We start from the raw sequence: 17,598 nt of genomic DNA, 5'->3' as shown, positions 1-17,598 counted from the left end.
ATATCACAGGTATTACAGAAACATGGCTGAGACAGGGACAGGGGTGGTAGATCAATGTTTCAGAGTACAGATGCTCTCAGAAGGATAGAAGGGGAGGTGAGATAGAAGGAGGAGTGGCATTTTTGATTAGGGAGAACATATCTGCAATCCTTCGAGAGGATATTCCCAAAGGATTGTCCACCGAAGCTATATGGGTGGAACTAAGAAATAAGAAGGAGGTGATCACTTTGATGAGATGGTACTATACGCCTATCAATAACCAACAGGAATATATAGGGAAATCACAGTGAGCTGTAAGAATAATAGGGTTATAATAGTCAGGGACTCTAACTTTCCAAACACAGGCTTGGGTGAAGAAGAATTTGTTCAGTTCATTCAGGAAAACCTTCTCAATTAGTGTGTAGATTGTCCTACTAGAGAAAGGGTAAAACTTAATCTCTTCTTGAGAAAGAAGGCAGAGCAAATAACTGAGGTATTAGTGAGGGAACACTCTGGGACCAGTGACCATAATTCTCTCTCTCTCTCTTTCTCTCTCCCTGTCTCTCTCTCTCTTTCTGTCTCTCTCTCTCTCTGACTCTTTCTTCTCTGTCTCCAACTTTGCTCTCCCAACTTTGCCCCCATCCAAACACCCTCCATTACCACTCTCCATACATAAAAATCCTCTTTAGCCCCCTCCATGTACTATAGCCTTCCTACCCTCCCCCTCACAAAGGACCCTTCCCAAGACAAGGGCAAGTGTGTGAATTGACGGGCCTGTGACTAACCATATCAATGTACAGCAAGATCCAGTCCCAGGATTACAGAAATCTCATAGGTGCAGAAGAAGGCTTCTCAGCCCGCCGTGCCTACACCCCACCCCCCCATTAAAAGACCTGGGTCCTGCCCAGGCTTCTCAGGATATGCCCCTGAACAGCCCTGAATGAATCCCCTCCCTGTGGAGACAGGTCCTCCATGATACTCTGACCTGCCTGTCGCTTGTGCAACTCCTCCGTCTCTCTCTCTCTCCCTCATACAACAAGCTGCCCCTTGCCCCTCACTCTGAGTATCCTTTCCTTTGAGTTCTCCTGCCCCCTCCCTGTTGACCGCACCCCACCCACCATTTGGATCTCAGGGTCATAGCCACCGTCCATCTCACAGCCCCAACCCCTAGGATGGAGGACACAGTGAGTGCGTGCAGAGATTACTGGCCTTTCGATTGGCTGTAGTGATACAGAGCAAGATCTCAGTCTACAGCCCTTCCATTGATTTGAACCTTCTCCAAATATTTTGCCTCCTGCCCCAGTTAAGTGCCCTCCCAATCTGTGATATCCCCACTATTCCCAGGCGCCGGGTTTCCCCTGCCACTCCCTGGAAAATATACTTTATTCCGCACCTACCCACAGTGGGAGTAAAATGCAGGGAAAGGGGGAAACAGAAAGATCCCACTCTATTAGCAAAAGTTTGATGTTTTTAAAACAGCTCACATTACGGAAAAGGAAGTACTGGAGGTTTTAGAGAATGTAAAAGTGAATAAATCTTCAGGATCTGATTTGATATAACCCAGACATCATGGAAAGTAAGGGTGGAAATTGCAAGACCCCTTGCAGAAATATTTGCATCATTTATAACTACAGGTGAGGTGCCTGATGACTAGAGGGTGGCTAATGTTGTGCAGTTGTTTAAGAAAAGCTGTAAGGAGAAACCAGGGAACTACAGATTTGTGAGTCTGTCTTCGGTTGTGGGTAAATTGTGGGGGGCGATTATAAAAGATAGGATTTAGAGTCATACAGCACGGAAACAGACCCCTCGGTCCAACCATTCTATGCCGAACATAATCCCAAGCTAGTCCCACCAGCCTGCTCCTGAACCATATCCCTCCAAACCTTTTCTGTCCATGTACCTATTCAAATGTTGTAATTGTGGCAATGCCCACCACTTTCTCAGGAAGTTCATTACACACACAAACCATTTTCTGTGTAAAAAAATTGCCTCTTACGTCTTTTCTAAATCTCCCTCCTCCCACCTTAACAATGTGCCCCAGTCTTGAAATCCTCCATTCTGTGGAAAAGACAACTACTCTTTACTTTATCTTGCACATTTAGAGAGTCAAAAATTGATCAGGGATATTCAGTATAGTTTTGTTTCAGGTGAGTTACGACCCATAAACTTGATTGAGGTTTTTGAGGAAGTTACCAAAAAGATTGAAGGTAGCAGGGCTGCAGACATTGTTCGGACTTTGTCAATCCTTCAACAAGGTTCTGCATGGTAACCTAATCAGTAAAGTTAGGCCACATGAGATTCAGGATGACCTTGCCAATTGGATACATAATTGGGTTAATGACAGAAGACGGAGAATAATGGTGGACCGTTGATTTTCGGACCGGAGGCCTGTCACTAGCAATGTTCCACAGGGATCGGTTCTGGGTCATCTATTGTTTGTTATTCATACAACTTATTTCGATGACCAAATGGAAGGCCTAGTCAGTAAGTTTACAGACAATTACAGGTAAAACAATAAGGAGGGAAAGGGTAGGGTCTATGAAGGACAACAGCAATAACTCGTGCATGGAGGCTGAGATGTAGGTAGAGTTACATAGAACATAGAAATGCACAACACAGTACAGGCCCTTCAGCCGACGATGTTGTGCCTTGGAATAATCCTAATCCAAAAATAAAATAACCTCACCTACATTCCCCTCAATTCACTGCTATCCATGTGCGTGTCCAGCAGTCGCTTAAATGTCATTAATGACTCCGCTTCCACGACTACCACTGGTAAACTATTCCATGCGCTCACAACTCTCTGGGTGAAGAGCCTCCCTCTGACGTCTCCTCTATACCTTCCTCCTAACACCTTAAAACTATGACCCCTCGTGGCAGTCAATCCTGCCCTGGGGAAAAGTCTAAAAGAATACTTTAGATTAGTGTTACTACTGACAGAGAAGGTAAGTAAATAGGCATCAGCAACAAGGATTGTGATATAATTAAAGAAATTAGCACATACAGAGAGAAGAGTCTGAACATTCTGGCAGGCTTAAAAGTGGATACTTCTCCAGGGAAGGGTGAAATGTATACCAGGTAGTGGAGTGAGATTGGGAAGGAGCACTTGCAAAACTTTTCAATTTCTTTCTGACCATGGGTAAGGTGCGGGAGGATTGTAGGATAGCTAATGTAGTACCATTATTTAAGAAACAGAAAGGTATAAATAGGAAAGAACAGTCTGGTCAGTCTAATTTCAATGGTGGGGGAACAATTGGAAACAATTCTGAGGGACAAGATTAATCTGCATTTGGAGAAGCAGGGATTAATTAAGAACAATCAGCATGGTTCCATTAACAGGAGGCCGTGTCTCACTGGGTCAAGTGAATTTTTGAAGACAGGTGTATAGATGAGGGCAATGTTTTTTGTATCATCTACTTGAATTTCAGCGATGCTTATGACAAGGTCCCACATTGGAGACTAATATCAAGTGAAAGAGCCTGTGCAATTCAAGGAAATTTAGCAAAATTGGATCCACAGTTAACTGAATGGCAGGAAGCAGTGGGTGATGGTTGGAGAGTGTTTTTCTACCTGGAAGTCTGTGTGCAGTGGGATCATATACAGGCCAGTTTTAGGGCCATTTCTGTTTGTGGTTATCTCCATGATTAGACTTGAACGTAGGAGGGTTAATCTGTAAGTTTGTAAAGGGATTTCAGACAGGCTGGTCAGATGGCAAATGACTTTTCAATCCAGGTAAATGTGAGGCATATGAGAAGGACACAAAAGGCAATGGAATATGTGATGAGTGTTAGGATTCTGGAAAGCAGTGAGGGTCAGAGGAACATTTGTGTGCCCCTTAAGGTGTCAGGACAGGAGGATAAAGTGGTTATGGGATACTTGCCTTGATTGGTCAAGGCATAGTGTTTAAGAGCAGGGAGGTGATGTGGGAATTATACAAAACCATGGTTAGTTCATAGCTAGATATTCCGTGTGGTTCTGGAATTCACAGAGAGATGTGAAAGCACTGGGGAGGGTGTACATAAGATTGAAGAAGATGTTTTGAAGAAGGATCACTGGACTTGAAATGTTAACCTGCTTTCTCTCCACAGATGCTGCCTGACTTGCTGAGGTTTTTTCCAGCAATTTCTGTTTACGTTTACCAGGATATAGCCTAGGCTAGAGTGTTTCCGTTATTCAGACAGACTGGACATACTGGGGTTGTTTTCTTTAGATTAGAGGAGATTGAGAGGGTGCGATTGGATATAATGAAAAGAGGAAATGGGTCCCCTTACTGGAGAGATCAATGACCAGGGGATTGAAGGTAAGGAGTAAAACGTTTTGAGGAGATATAAGGGAAAGACTTTTTTCACATTAAGGGTGTTTGGAATTTACAAGGTTGTTACTGCGGCTGAAGGGTTTGTGCTTTAAGGAGAGGCTGGACAGTCAGATTCTAAGGAAATATTGGAGGCTGAGGGATGACCTCGTAGAAGTTTGTAAAACTTGAAGGACATGGATAGGGTGAATAGCCAAGGTATTTTTCTCAGGGTAGGGGAGTCTAAAACTAAAGGGCAAAAATTTAAGGTTAGAGGGGAAAGATTTAGAAATGACTTAAGGGGTAACTTTTTTCACACAGAGGGTGGTGCATGTATGGAACGAGCTTCAAAAGGAAGTGGTAGAGATCGATTCAATTACAACTTTTAAAAGGCATATGGATTGGTATATGAATGGGTAGGGTTTAAGAGGACATGGGTCAAATGCTGACAAATGAGACTATGTCAGACTGAGATGTCTAATTGGTGCAGATGTGTTGGACCGAAGGGCCTGTTTCCATGCTGTATGACTCCTGATTCTATGCTTTCTGCAATCAATTGCTCAAAGGGATTGTTCTATTATCACGTCACTAAGTCTATAAGGCTCCTCTTTGGTGTTTTCCTATGAAGTCTCAGAACAGAATCATTCTAATGCAACAGGGGCCTAATACCTCTGTAATAATGTATTTTTCCAAACAAAACAGAAATACAATGATGCAACTTTAAAGTTCCACTGGGAATCTCAAAGAGTATAAAATAGTATCTGTGAACACTTTAATACTTTATTGAATTAAATGTTTATGGCTTCCTCACTCAGGAATAGATCTTCTTATGCAAAATGCTTGAATTGTTGACCATTGTTGATGAAATATATTGCATCACTATTGGTGCTATTAGTGTCCCTGGCAAGTCATTTTTAAAATTCATTCATGGGCTGAGAGCATTGCTGGCTGGAGCATTTGTGTATTTGCCCAGAGGGCAGTTGAAGCGTCAGATACATTGCTGTGTGTCTGGAGTCATATGGAGGCCAGAAAAGGTAAGGATGGTAATTTATTGCCTTAAAAGACATCAGTGAACCAGATTAGAGTCATCATTAGACTCTCAATAACAGATTTTTATTTTCATTGAATTCAAATTCCACCATCTGCAATGGTAGGATTCAAATCCAAGTCTCCAGAACATTACCAAGATATCTGGAATAGTAGTGCAGCAACGGTTCCACTAGGACATTGCCTCCCTTTAGCATAACTTTGAAAGTTGTCTGAATCCGTGCCATGGAATACCATGCACAGAGCTCATATTTTCCCGGAAGTATTTGCCACTTTAGAACTGGGTTCACTGTGGGTCAGAGCTGCTATCATTGGATGTACATTATCAAGGTTGTTATAAATTTTGACTTGGCTTTATTTGGGTGTTTACAATGAGATGGTCACATGCAAGGAAATGCATTCTTGTTTAACTAATGTGCTTCTCTGGAAAGTGGATTTTTTTTAACAATTAAGGCTTTTCTTTCAATGAAAAATTTAAGAGGAAGAAATGCTATATTTCTTAATCCCAATGAGTTACACTGATGGAAAGCAATGAAAAGCATTCAATGGCACATGGCAAGAACTGAGCATTTGTTACAAAGTTGGGTAGAGCATTCATGAATTGGAAACAGTAATTTGTTGGTAAAAATGATTGTGGGAAAAAGAGTACAATGGTCCCTTTAAGAGCTTGTGCTTTGTCTGTGCTTGGAAATTTAAAAATGCAGTCTCATGGAAAGTTTCCAAATGGAAACATTTTGTATAGAACAGCCAAGCAGCATTTTTTTCCCCCAGACAACAAGGTTGAATTTGTTCAATTAATTTAAACCAAGCACCTAGATACAGAAATCCAATTGAATTTAAACCTGATGGCATTGACAACCTGAAACCAATCATATTATAAAAGACAGTAGGAACTGCAGAAGCTGGAGAATCTGAGATAACAAGGTGTAGAGCTGGATGAATACAGCTGGCCAAACAGCATCAGAGGAGTAGGAAAGCTGATGTTTTAGGCCTAGGCCTTTCTTCAGAAAAAGAATGTTTTTTTTCCATATTATAAGAATTTGATTTTGTCATTATGGGTAAATTAAACAAGGGCATTTGGAAAATTGGAAAGAGTCATCAACCACTTGCCAAGAGTTAGCACCATTTAACTTTCAGAGAAAGCCCATCCAATTAATCAAGGGTACCACAGTACATTAGCTCAAAGTCCTCATTGAAAAATTTATAGAGGGAAAAAAATTCCCTAACAGCAGAATTAGTGAAAGAAAGGCATTTGAGAAGAGAGTGGAGAAGATGGAATATTCCAGAAGACTGTCTGTGTGAACTTGGAGAGATTATGTCTTAATTTATTGTTTTCTTATTAATTAGGTTCATTAAGTGGGACTTGTGTTTATTTGAAGAATATTCCAGGAGAATTTAGGCCATTTAGGAAGTAGTTAGTAGTCTAAGGGGGAATTGTCAGTTTGTTAGTAATTCTGTTAATTTGTTCATTTTTGGGTTAAATAAATAAATTGTTTCTTGTTATTTGGAAAGTGGAGATCAGGTATTCACTTATCTTTAACACCTGTTAATAGATTATGAGGGGAAAGCTCAGCTTCTCTGGGTGTTCCAAGTTGTAATTATTAGAGGACAACCCCTCCTCCCATCATATCAAATTGGGGCTTGCATTTTGGTTTAACTATCAGAAGGGTTTGGCCATCACACCTTCCGTAACAATGTTTTTCCAATCTTCAACATAACTAGTGATTTGAAATATAACATCATTTCCATAAATGCATGGATTGGTTAGAAATGGATTAATCCCATTTCCCAACAACATTTTCACATTCAATTGCTTGTAAGTGGTGTCTTATTATTTGTCTATTGTACCAAATGAATACAATCTGTAGTTGTTGATCTTTCTGCCTCTGCAACTAGACAAAATTTGACTGACCATTTCCTCTCTATAACTCACTGTGTCTCCACACAAGAAAACTGAATTCTGTTTTTGCTCACTAGATCAGAAGCGATACGTAGAATGGAATTATACACCATATCAGCAAGGATCAGACTTGCAATTATGAAATAAATATTATAGATTTTTAGCACATACTGTACTTCGGTGTGCACACTTCAATGTAACAAGTTACATTATGATTATTTCTCTGAGGTAGCAATTTATAACAGCAAAACTAATACCAGTCACCTTTTTTAATGTGATAACAAGGTGTAGAGCTAGATGAACACAGCTGGCCAAGTAGCATCACAGGAGCATGAAGACTGACGTTTTGGGCCTAGACCCTTGATCAGAAAAGGGTCTAGGCCCCAAACGTCAGTCTTCCTGCTCCAATGATGCTGCTTGGCCTGCTGTGTTCACCCAGCTCTACACTTTGTTATCTCAGATCCTCCAGCATCGCAGTTCCTGTCATCGCTGATATAATTTTAACCTTTTTTGTGTTGTTGTTTCATTCCATGTGAGCGCCACAAAGTCCAATGCGATTGCAATACGTATTACTTGTTTCTATGTTTTGTTGCTTCAAATGTTTTCAGATCATCTCTAATATTCATCTATACCGCTTGCCTTAATAACCCTGTGTAAGCAAGTGCAATATTTTCACAAGTTTCTCACTAATGTTATTTCTAAACTGCTACACACATATATATGCCACATCTTTGGAGTGGTTTTAAAGAGTTCCAGTTTGCCTCTGACAATGACCATTTTACATTGTAACAGGAATTAGAAGCGGGAGCAGGCAATTCGGCCCTTCAAACCAATTTAATATAGGCATGGTTGATCTTATCCTGCTCGCACTCCACTTTTCTGTGTGCTCCCCCAAGCCTTTTCGCCTGTTTTTCATCAGAGACATACCAATTTTGTTTTTGAATCTGTTGATTGATTTTGCCTCCACTGCACTCTGGGGTAGTGGTCTCCATAGATTGGCAATCCTCTAAGAGAAGTAGTTTCTCCTCATCCCAGTTTTGAAACTACCTCCTCTCTCTAGATATCTATGACCTCTTGTTTGAGACTGTCCCACAAGTGGGATCATGAATTCAATGTCTACCTTAATCAATCCCCTTTAGTATTTTATGTACCTCAATACAATCCCTCCTCATTCTTCTGAACAGCAGTGAATGTAATCCCAAGCTATTCAACCACTCCTCCTACAACAGCCCTTTCATCACTGGAATCAATCTAGTGAACCTCCAATGAACTGCTTCCAGTGCCACCACATCCTTTCTCTTTTAGTAAAAAAAATCCAATTCCTTCAGTCTTTCCAGATAGTTATAATCTATCAGTGAGAAATCATTCCTCCAAAATGATTTGCAACTTCTCAAGTGTCAGAATGCATGTTTCTGCAATATGGTTTTTACAAATTGCACTTAAGAAATATGATAATTGTTGAACTTTTGGTTTCATTTTTTTTTAACTTAATACTAAGAAAGATTGTAATGTTTAACTTTTAACATTGTTCCTTATTTCGTTCTACCTTGTTCTTAAGTTTTTTCACCTAGTACTTGGATCTAAGAAGTCACATTAAAAACTTCTGACTATACTCCTGCCCTTTTGTCTAAAAAAAAACTGTCCACATTATGCTAAGTGACATATAGCTAAGTTGTAGTATCAATTTTATGACAAATGTCACTGTTTTTGTTAGTTTACTGTTGAAATTAACTGCAGCAATTATTCTGCATTTTGCTCCATGAGTTTAGAAGCAGAATATTGGAGATGCGGGAAATGTGAAACAAACACAAACAGAAACAGACAAAATACGTGCACATTTCAGAAATCATACTGAACTCGAAACATTAACTCTGTTTCTCTCCCTACAGATGTTGCTGGGCCTGTTGAGGTTCTCCAGCATTATTTGTGTTTGCTTCATACATTGCTATGTGAACTGGCTTTTTGCTTTAAAAATCACTGTATCTTTGAAATTCATCGCATCCTTGATTAGGTTGCCATTTATTTCCTGGTTTGTAATTGAAGTGCCTGAGTTTTCTTTCATGAGTAAGTTCTTAGCTGCTGTTGACACAAAGTTCATCATGTGTTCAGTATCTCTCCAAAAGCTTCGGCTGGTACATCCCACGTGCAATTTCTTACCTCAGCCCCCCGAAACCCACATTCCTTTTGGATAGTGTTACTTCCTGACCAGCTTTGTACATTTTTCACACGAGCAGTTTCCTGCTCCTGGTCTCTGAACAGCATCCCTGCTGCCAATTAGATGATTGTAAAGAGAATGTTATTTAAATAATCTTATCCCCGTAATCTAAGGTTTCATTGTGTGAGCCAAAATGGTTGAACCCTTTATGGGAAAGATTAAACACGGCAGTTTTCCTCCTACTTTGTTAATGTTGTCAATTCTTTTCTTCATCCTGAACGAACGTAAATATCAAATTTGTTTCTATCGGTGGTATTAACATATTCAAATGACCATCTTGCCCCTTCAGAAATATTTTGCCTTACTTCATGTTCAAGCATTCTATGCCCACAGCCTTTATTCATTGCACGCAGCCTAACATGGGGTGAAATTGGGACTGAGATTATTTTTACATTCTACGTACTGTACATCTTGTCCACATTTGATTGAATGCTAAAATCCAGCTATTGCCACTTTGACTCAAATTGAATACTGTTCAACCTGTAATTTCTAAATAAATTTCCATACTCCCTCTTACAGTTAATGCACAGGCAATTGTGGCCCTGTCCCCGGGAAAATATGGGTTCTCAAGATGCACTACTCAGATGGTGGCGGCAACAGCAGATTTGACGGTCATCATCACTGATGTTGTACCATCAGCTGAATAATTATTTTTACCAGGGGCCATTCCTGCAGCTCGTGTTTGCATGCATTGTTGTCAATTTCTTGATTTTCATGAGTTCTGATTTTCACCGTCACTTTCTTTTCTGATCAGTTTGTGGCCACTTTATGCCAGAACCTGAAACCTTTGTACTGTAAAAATAGCTGTTGTTCTTTGTAAAACAAATGTTCCTATTTTCTTTACTAGTGAACCTAAAGTTGCCAGTCACAATGTACACTGGTCTTGTCAAATAGACCATAAGACATAGGAGCAGAAATTAGGCCATTCAGCCTATTGAGTCTGCTCTGCCATTCAATTATGGCTGCTATGTTCCTCAACCCCATTCTCCTGCTTTCTCCCTGTAATCCTTGATCCCCTTGATAATCAAGAACCTATCTACCTCTGTCTTAAATGTACGCGATGACTTGACCTCCACAGCCTTCTGTGGTAGTGAATTCCATAGATTCACCACTCTCTGGCTGAAGAAATTTCTCCTTATCTCGTTCTAATAGGTTTTCCCTTTACTCTAAGGCTGTTCCCTTGGGTCCGAGTCTCTCCTAAAATGGAAGCATCTTCCCAACATCCACTCTGTCCAGGCCATTCAGTATTCTGTAAGTTTCAATTAGATCCCACCTCCCCCCCACATTGTTCTAAACTCCAAGAGTATTGTTCCAGAGTCCTCAAATGCTCCTCATATGTTAAGCTTTTCATTCCTAGGACCATTCTCATTAGCCTCCTCTCAACCCGCTCCACTGGTACAACTTCCCTGAGATATGGAGCCTAAAGCTGCACACAATACTACAAATGGGGCCTGGCCGGAGCCTTATAAAGCCTCAGGAGTACATTTTTCTGCTGGGTCTAGGGTCTAGGCCCAAAACGTCAGCTTTTGTGCTTCTAAGATGCTGCTTGGCCTGCTGTGTTCATCCAGCTCCACACCTTGTATTCTACTGACCAAGCCTGCAAGCTTACCTTGAGTGAATCCTGGATGAGAGGCCCCAATTCTCTTTGCACTTCAGACTTCTGAATTTTCTCCCCATTTAGAAAATAGTCCATGCTTTTATTCTTCTTACCAAATAAAGCCCAGCTAATTTACTGAACTGAAGTGATTAGTTTATGACAGGTTTGATAAGGTGTTAACACCATTATTCCCTTTCCTTTTTGTTTTTCTCTTCAATGCTATGATAGTCAGATATGTTTTAGTGATAAATTGAATCCTAAAAGGTTTGGCAGGTCAGAACAAGGAAGAGAAGCCCAATGATTCTGTAATGGAAAGCAGAGAAAGTCAATGATTTTACAGTTCACTATTTCTAGTAGCTTTGTACTGCTGTGGTCGTCCTATGTAATACACTTCTTATACTATCAGATTGCAGCAGTTGATCCCAAATATTACAGTGACAGTTTTCACATATTTGAAAGAATTGGATTTATGCTGCTGAGTATGAGTTGCCATACAATTCATTTATATATGGAGTAAATCAGTCGAAGTTCAGGGAACAGTTCATTAGCACTATAAAATACCCACTGACTTCAATTAACAAAGTCATTAATTTTAAAATGAATTGATGGCAATCTCTAAGAGAGTACCATATGCATCTGGTTTCATGTAGCGGTGTTGAGTGGAAAGCGTCCATCAACTGATTTGTACCAACAATGCTTGTTGACATGGAAATACAAACAGCACTGTAGGCTTACGTTCCATTGCTTATTTATAACCAGGATCAGAGGAACACAGTCTGAGAGTCATAGATTTACAGAAAATGGCCCTTTATCGCATCGAGTCAAAAACATCTAATTCTAACATTTAATTCTAATCCCACTTTCCCAGCACTTGACCCGTAGCCTTAATGTTATGGCACTTCAAGTGCACATCTAAATGATTCCTATGAAGCCAACAATAGAGGAGCAGGATTGAGGTTATAGAGGTTTAAACCTTCTAAGCCTTTGTCAATGTTCAAGAGACAATTCAAGGAGACACAACCCTCTAAGTTTTGAGATCGTAAATATTGCCTTCTGGTTCTTAATGGCATTGCCTGCCATCTTCACTGTGGCTTAACCTAAAGAAGTTGCTAATATGAAAGTTGCAAACATCCATTCATTTGATTACAGTTGAAATTCTCCCTAAGACGACTTGGTGTGTGCATGCATCTCCATTGTTGGTGAGATAGTTGATGTAAAATTTCATGATTGAATGGATGACCATAAATTGAGAGAGGGGAGTGTTGATCAACAGTTAGACATCCTTCCTACGCCAGTCACTGAAAGTAAGTATTGCAGGAGCAGCAGGCAGTGGAAGAAGGCAAATGGCACCTTCATAATGAGAGGATTTGATTCCAGGAGCAGGGTGTCTAGCTGCAATTGCACAGGGCGAGACCACACGCTAGAGTATTGTGTGTTCAGTTCAGGTCTCCATATCTGAAGAAGGATGTTCTGGCTACAGAGGAATGCAGTGAAGTCTTCCCAGATTGATTTCTGGAATGGCAGGATTGACAGATTAAGGGAGACTGGATTGGTTAGGATTATATTCACTAGAGTTTAGAAGAATGAAGTTGGTGGTGTGGTGGGGGGAGTGGGAGGGAATCTTATATAATTCCGATAGGGCAGGGGAAAAGCAGAATGTATGGTCCAATAACTGAGGGGGTCATCAGTTTAAGAATGTTTGTCAGTCGCTCTGTTACAGCTTAAGGTGACGTTGATTCCTCGTTTTTTTTATTTCAAAATTTGTGTTCTCTGTTGCAACCTCAGTTACTCAATCCCAGACACATCATCACTGTCATCCACAAAGCAGCCAGAACACAAGGAAATTACTGACCAACTGCATCACATTGATGGAACCAAAGAGTGGTCAACTTTATTGTCGAAACATGTCTATATTCCCTGTTCTGCTTATGATGAGTGAGTATGGGACAACATTTTCCCAAACTTAGTTCCATAAAACTTGATTATACTTGAAAAACTAAGTTTCAACAGAAAGTCTAGGGCACAGAAATGAGGAACTGCACGGACAGAATGTAGTATACACTTCGAAACAAGATATAGTCACATTGGTATGAATGGTTAGTTGAGGTCTTTGATAAAAAGAAAACAAGGGCAAAGAAATGATTAGGAAAGAAACGATCAGTAAGCAGTGTTGGGAATATCTAGTCCAAGGTAAATGTCAATATTTTAAATGCAAAGTTTATTCTGAGGCTGGTTATTGTGTGGCATGAAGGCAACTAAAAGGCTGGAATAAAAGCAAAATAATGCAGTTGCTGGAATTCTGAAACAAATGCAGACAATGCTAGAGAGACAACAGCAAGTCTGACAGCATCTGTGGCGAGAGAAAGGGAAACAAAGTTATCCATTCAAGTCCAGCCACCCTCCCTAAGCACTCATGGTTTATGGAGATTGGGTAAAACTTTCAGAGATGTATCTTTTTGTCTTCCTCTCCCACCCCCTCCCCTGTTTAGTGAATCTCCACGTTCTGGTTGGATCGATACGTGAGTATGCGACATTTAAATGTGGTCATATTGGCCAATGTAATAAGTCTGTGTATGTTAATACTGTCATAATTAATCGCCTGCAATTGGAGAAAAAAAAGTTTGACACCTGGTTTTGTTATTATTCATGGGGGTGGGGTCAGGGAAAGGGGTCATGGGTTAAATTCCTGCATGGGCTGAGATCACCGTGAAGGATTCTCCTCCTCATCCTCTACCCTTGCCTGAGGAGTGGTGATCTTCAGATTAACACTACCACCTTTTCGTATTTCTTTCCCTCCCCATCTCTCTGTCTTTCTCTGTTTTTAATGAGGGTGCAGCCCTTATAGTGAGGTTGGACAATGGTGATTTTTATTGTCCGCAGAAACAAACATGCCGCTCTTGTGAATGGATTTGACTCAGTCAAACTTCAGGTCTCTAGGGTCACATGGGTAGCTTGCCCTTTTGTGTTTGGTCAGGAAATATTTGGGTTACCAGGTCCCGAAGTTTAACATGATAGGATGGAGGAGCTTGTGGTTTCTGAATGGTTTTCTTTGGGAGTGTAACAGTTCGACTGGTTGCATTCTTTTTCAAAACTAAACTTTATTCATAAAAGTCTTTGTGTATATACATTGACACAAAAGCAGTTCAGTTCTGCAGAAATACGTATCAAGCAAGCAAACAAAACATTGAACTTTGACTAGCCCAAAAAAGGGCCTTTTTTACACAAAATTAATGTTTACACGTATTGGAGGTGCTAGGAGGATCTGATGACTAAATGGATGCCCATTTCCCTTCAGCAGGAAGGCCTCATACTGTGGTCTTCCCTGACTGTCCCTTGGCAACAGCTGCCCCAAGCTTTAGTGCATCCCTCAACTCTTAGTCTTGGGTCTTGGAATGTGCCAGTCTGCAACACTCAGTCGGGGTCAGCTCCTTGGCCTGAAAGACCAACAAGACCTACCAGACCAAAGAGCATCTTTCACCGAGTTGATGGTCCTCCAGGCACAGATGTTTGTCACAGCGTGCACCCGGGGGAACAGACCGTGGAGCACAGAATCCTGCATCATGGAGGCACCAGGGATGAACCTGGACAAAAACCATTGCATCTTCCTCCAGACTTCTTTTGCAAAGGTACATTCCAGAAGGAGATGTGTACATCAGCCTCAACCCCACCGCAGACACTTCGAGGGCAGCATGTGGTGGCGCAGGCTGACTGGGCACACATAAAGGATCTCACCATCAGCAAAGCACTTTCTTGGTGCTTGTTGGGAAGTTCCTATGATAAAGCATTCTGACTTTGACTGGTCAGGGAACCATGCAACAGGATCTACCTATTCCTCTTCCCACAGGTGGCTACATACTGACCACTTCCTGTTGAACTTGTGGTCAAAGGTGTCTTTCTTTGCAAATTTCTCGATGAAGGACAAGTGTTATGGAAGAGTTTGACCACTTGGAGTGTTCATCAACAATGAGATCCGTCCCATTTCTTACAAAATCAGGGACAGGTAGATCCTCAGTAAATAGTGACACTTGGTGTTTATGTACTGAGGGTCTACACACAGCTTGATGCAGCTGCACACAAAGGTGGTCAGAAGGATGAGTACCTTCATTCCGTCTTCCTCCCCCAACCTCATCCAGGGTTTTGTACATCGAATCCCAGTAGTCCTGGTCTACCTTAAGCTTCCAGATGAAACGCAAGATGACTCGGGTGACTGAAACAGCACAGTTTTGGGGATGGACCAGACCTGTGCTACCTGCAATAACAGAGAGAGCCTTACACCTGATGACCAGGTTTTATCCATAATGGAGAGGAAGTGGTGCTCCCAAAAGACCTACTTTTGTTTCACTTTGGCAATGCACTCCTCCCAAAATTTTGTGCATGGGGGCACCTTGAAGCCAGAGTTGCATCCATCTGCTTTAAGCATTTGTCAGTTCATTGTTGAACATAAAGTGACAGCTCATAGTTCTCCAGATGTAGTCCCCACAGCACCTTGTTCAGCTGCATTACAATTTTCCTACTCTTGTAATAGGATCCTTTTAAAATAAAGGCCAACATTTCCTTAGCCCTTTCTGATTACCTGCTGCCCCATTTGCTAGCTGTCTCTGTTTCATGCTTAAGTGCATAGTTCTGTGTTGAGCGTAATGAAAAACATGTAAATTTGTTGCAGTTATTCTGTGCACGAACTGTGTTGGCTGCTTTCTCCTCAGGTATTCTCCCGAAGCCAGGTCTGTCTCTGAAGCCTTCTTATGAAATGTTTGTGCGTGGGGAGACAATAGTTATGTATTGTCGCTGTCGGTGCCCAGTTGCAACGATCTACTTTTATGGAGGCTCAAAAGTTTTCCATCAATTCAACATTTCAGTGCCGCCATGTGACGCCTATCTTCGCTTTAAAGCTGACGATAATTTTGAAGGCACTTACCAATGTCAGTGTCTCCTCTTTGAGAACAACGGCAGTCTGTCTTCACCAAGCCATCCTGTTCAGATACATGTTCAAGGTATGTTGTCACAAATGCTTTCCTTTTTCCTATCCATGACATCACTTTGTCACGCTCACTGAAGGTGATGGTAACTCCATTGAGTGCCAAGTGTTAGCTTCTCTCTCAATCATAACTGTCAGGATGTCGATAGTTGGAGGGATTCCGTGACAGTAATGTCAAGATGTTGGTGGTTAGATTGACTCTTGATGGTAACCCCCAAGATGTTGACAGTGGGGGTATTTCAGGAATTTCAAGGGGTAGTGGCTCGATTATATCTCAGTAATAACCCCCAGGATGTTGATAATGGGATAGATTCAGTGATGGTAACACCATTGAACCTCAAGGGGTGATGGTTAGATTGTCTCTTATTGGAGATGGTCACAGCCTGGCATTTGTGTGTCATGAATATTACTTGCTACTTGTCAGCCCAAGCCTAGATATTGTCCAGATCTAGTTGTATTTGGACACAGCCTGTATCAGTATCTGAGGAGTGGCCCATAGTGCTGAACATTGTACAATCATCAGTGAACATCTCCACTTCTGACCTGACGATGGCGAGAAGGTCATGGACCACATATCAATCGTGAGATTTGTGGGTGAATAATGCTATCCTAATTTCTCTGTTTTTTCTTAATTGAATGGGAGAGTGTGGTCTCCCTACTGAGGAAAAGATAAAGAGAGTGCAGCAGAGGTTCACTTGGCTGATAACAGGAGTAGCAGGACTGTCCTGGGAGGAGAGATTGATTTGACAGGGACCTGTATTATCTAGAGTTTGGAAGTATGAGAAGGGGATCTGATTGAAACTTATAAAATTCTAACCCAGCACATCCTAACCCCCACCACAGTCTTCGGATACATCCTCCCTGAATCTACCCTGCCTATTTATTGATAGATAAAATAAAACAAAGAAATGAGAATGCTGGGGATCTGAAACAAAAGCAGCAAAGCAGGTCTGTATTCTGCCATCAATTTTATATATTGTTAGGTGCAGCAATTTAAGTTTTTATTTATTGATATGTAGCAAATTTTGTTTTATTCCACACCCTATGAACTAGCATGCTCAGTAAACTAGCAAAAGTTACAGAACAAATTAAAACAGCACAGGAACATGCCCTTCAGCACTCCAAGCCTGCACCAACACATTTTGCCTTTCTACACAAAAACTGTCTTCCCTTACAGGATCCATATCCTTCTAATCCCTTCCTCCCCTTCCTCTCCTCCCTGCACCTTGAACCTCTGTCCCCTGGTAATTGAGCCCTCCACCCTAGGAAAAAGCCTCATACTTTCCACTCGTTCCATTACACTCGCAATCTTACAAACTTCTTTCAGGTTGCCCTTCAAACTCTTGCATTCCAGTGAAAACAAACCCAGTCTGTTCAAACTTCCTTCATAGCCACAACTCCCCCATAACCAGCAACATCCGGGTAAACATTTTCTGTCCAAAGCATCCAAGTGTGCCCTAACTAAAGTTCTATAAAGCTGCAGCATAACTCGCCTATCCTCTTCTCAATGGAGACAAACGTGCCTCGGCTTTTTCTAACTATCCTATCGACCTGCACTGACACCTTTAATGATCTGTGGACTTGCACACCTAGA

The 17,598-nt window shown here is 41.2% G+C and overlaps 1 protein-coding gene across 1 annotated transcript in view; it reads left to right on the top strand.

The window, feature by feature from the left end:
• Positions 1–17,598, top strand: part of LOC125448492 (immunoglobulin superfamily member 1-like) — a 50,851-nt gene that overhangs the window by 21,970 nt on the left and 11,283 nt on the right. Inside the window, exons 4-6 of the mRNA XM_059641425.1 lie at positions 12,815–12,964; positions 13,519–13,548; positions 15,733–16,020. Of these exons, the coding sequence (XP_059497408.1) occupies positions 12,898–12,964; positions 13,519–13,548; positions 15,733–16,020 (385 nt within the window). The 5' untranslated portion in view covers positions 12,815–12,897. The remainder of the gene's footprint in view (positions 1–12,814; positions 12,965–13,518; positions 13,549–15,732; positions 16,021–17,598) is intronic.

Source organism: Stegostoma tigrinum, chromosome 41, assembly GCF_030684315.1.
Source record: "Stegostoma tigrinum isolate sSteTig4 chromosome 41, sSteTig4.hap1, whole genome shotgun sequence".
NCBI classification, from domain to species: Eukaryota; Metazoa; Chordata; class Chondrichthyes; order Orectolobiformes; family Stegostomatidae; genus Stegostoma; species Stegostoma tigrinum.
Note: the sequence above shows the minus strand (reverse complement) of the source record. Positions and strands in the feature narration are given on the sequence as shown.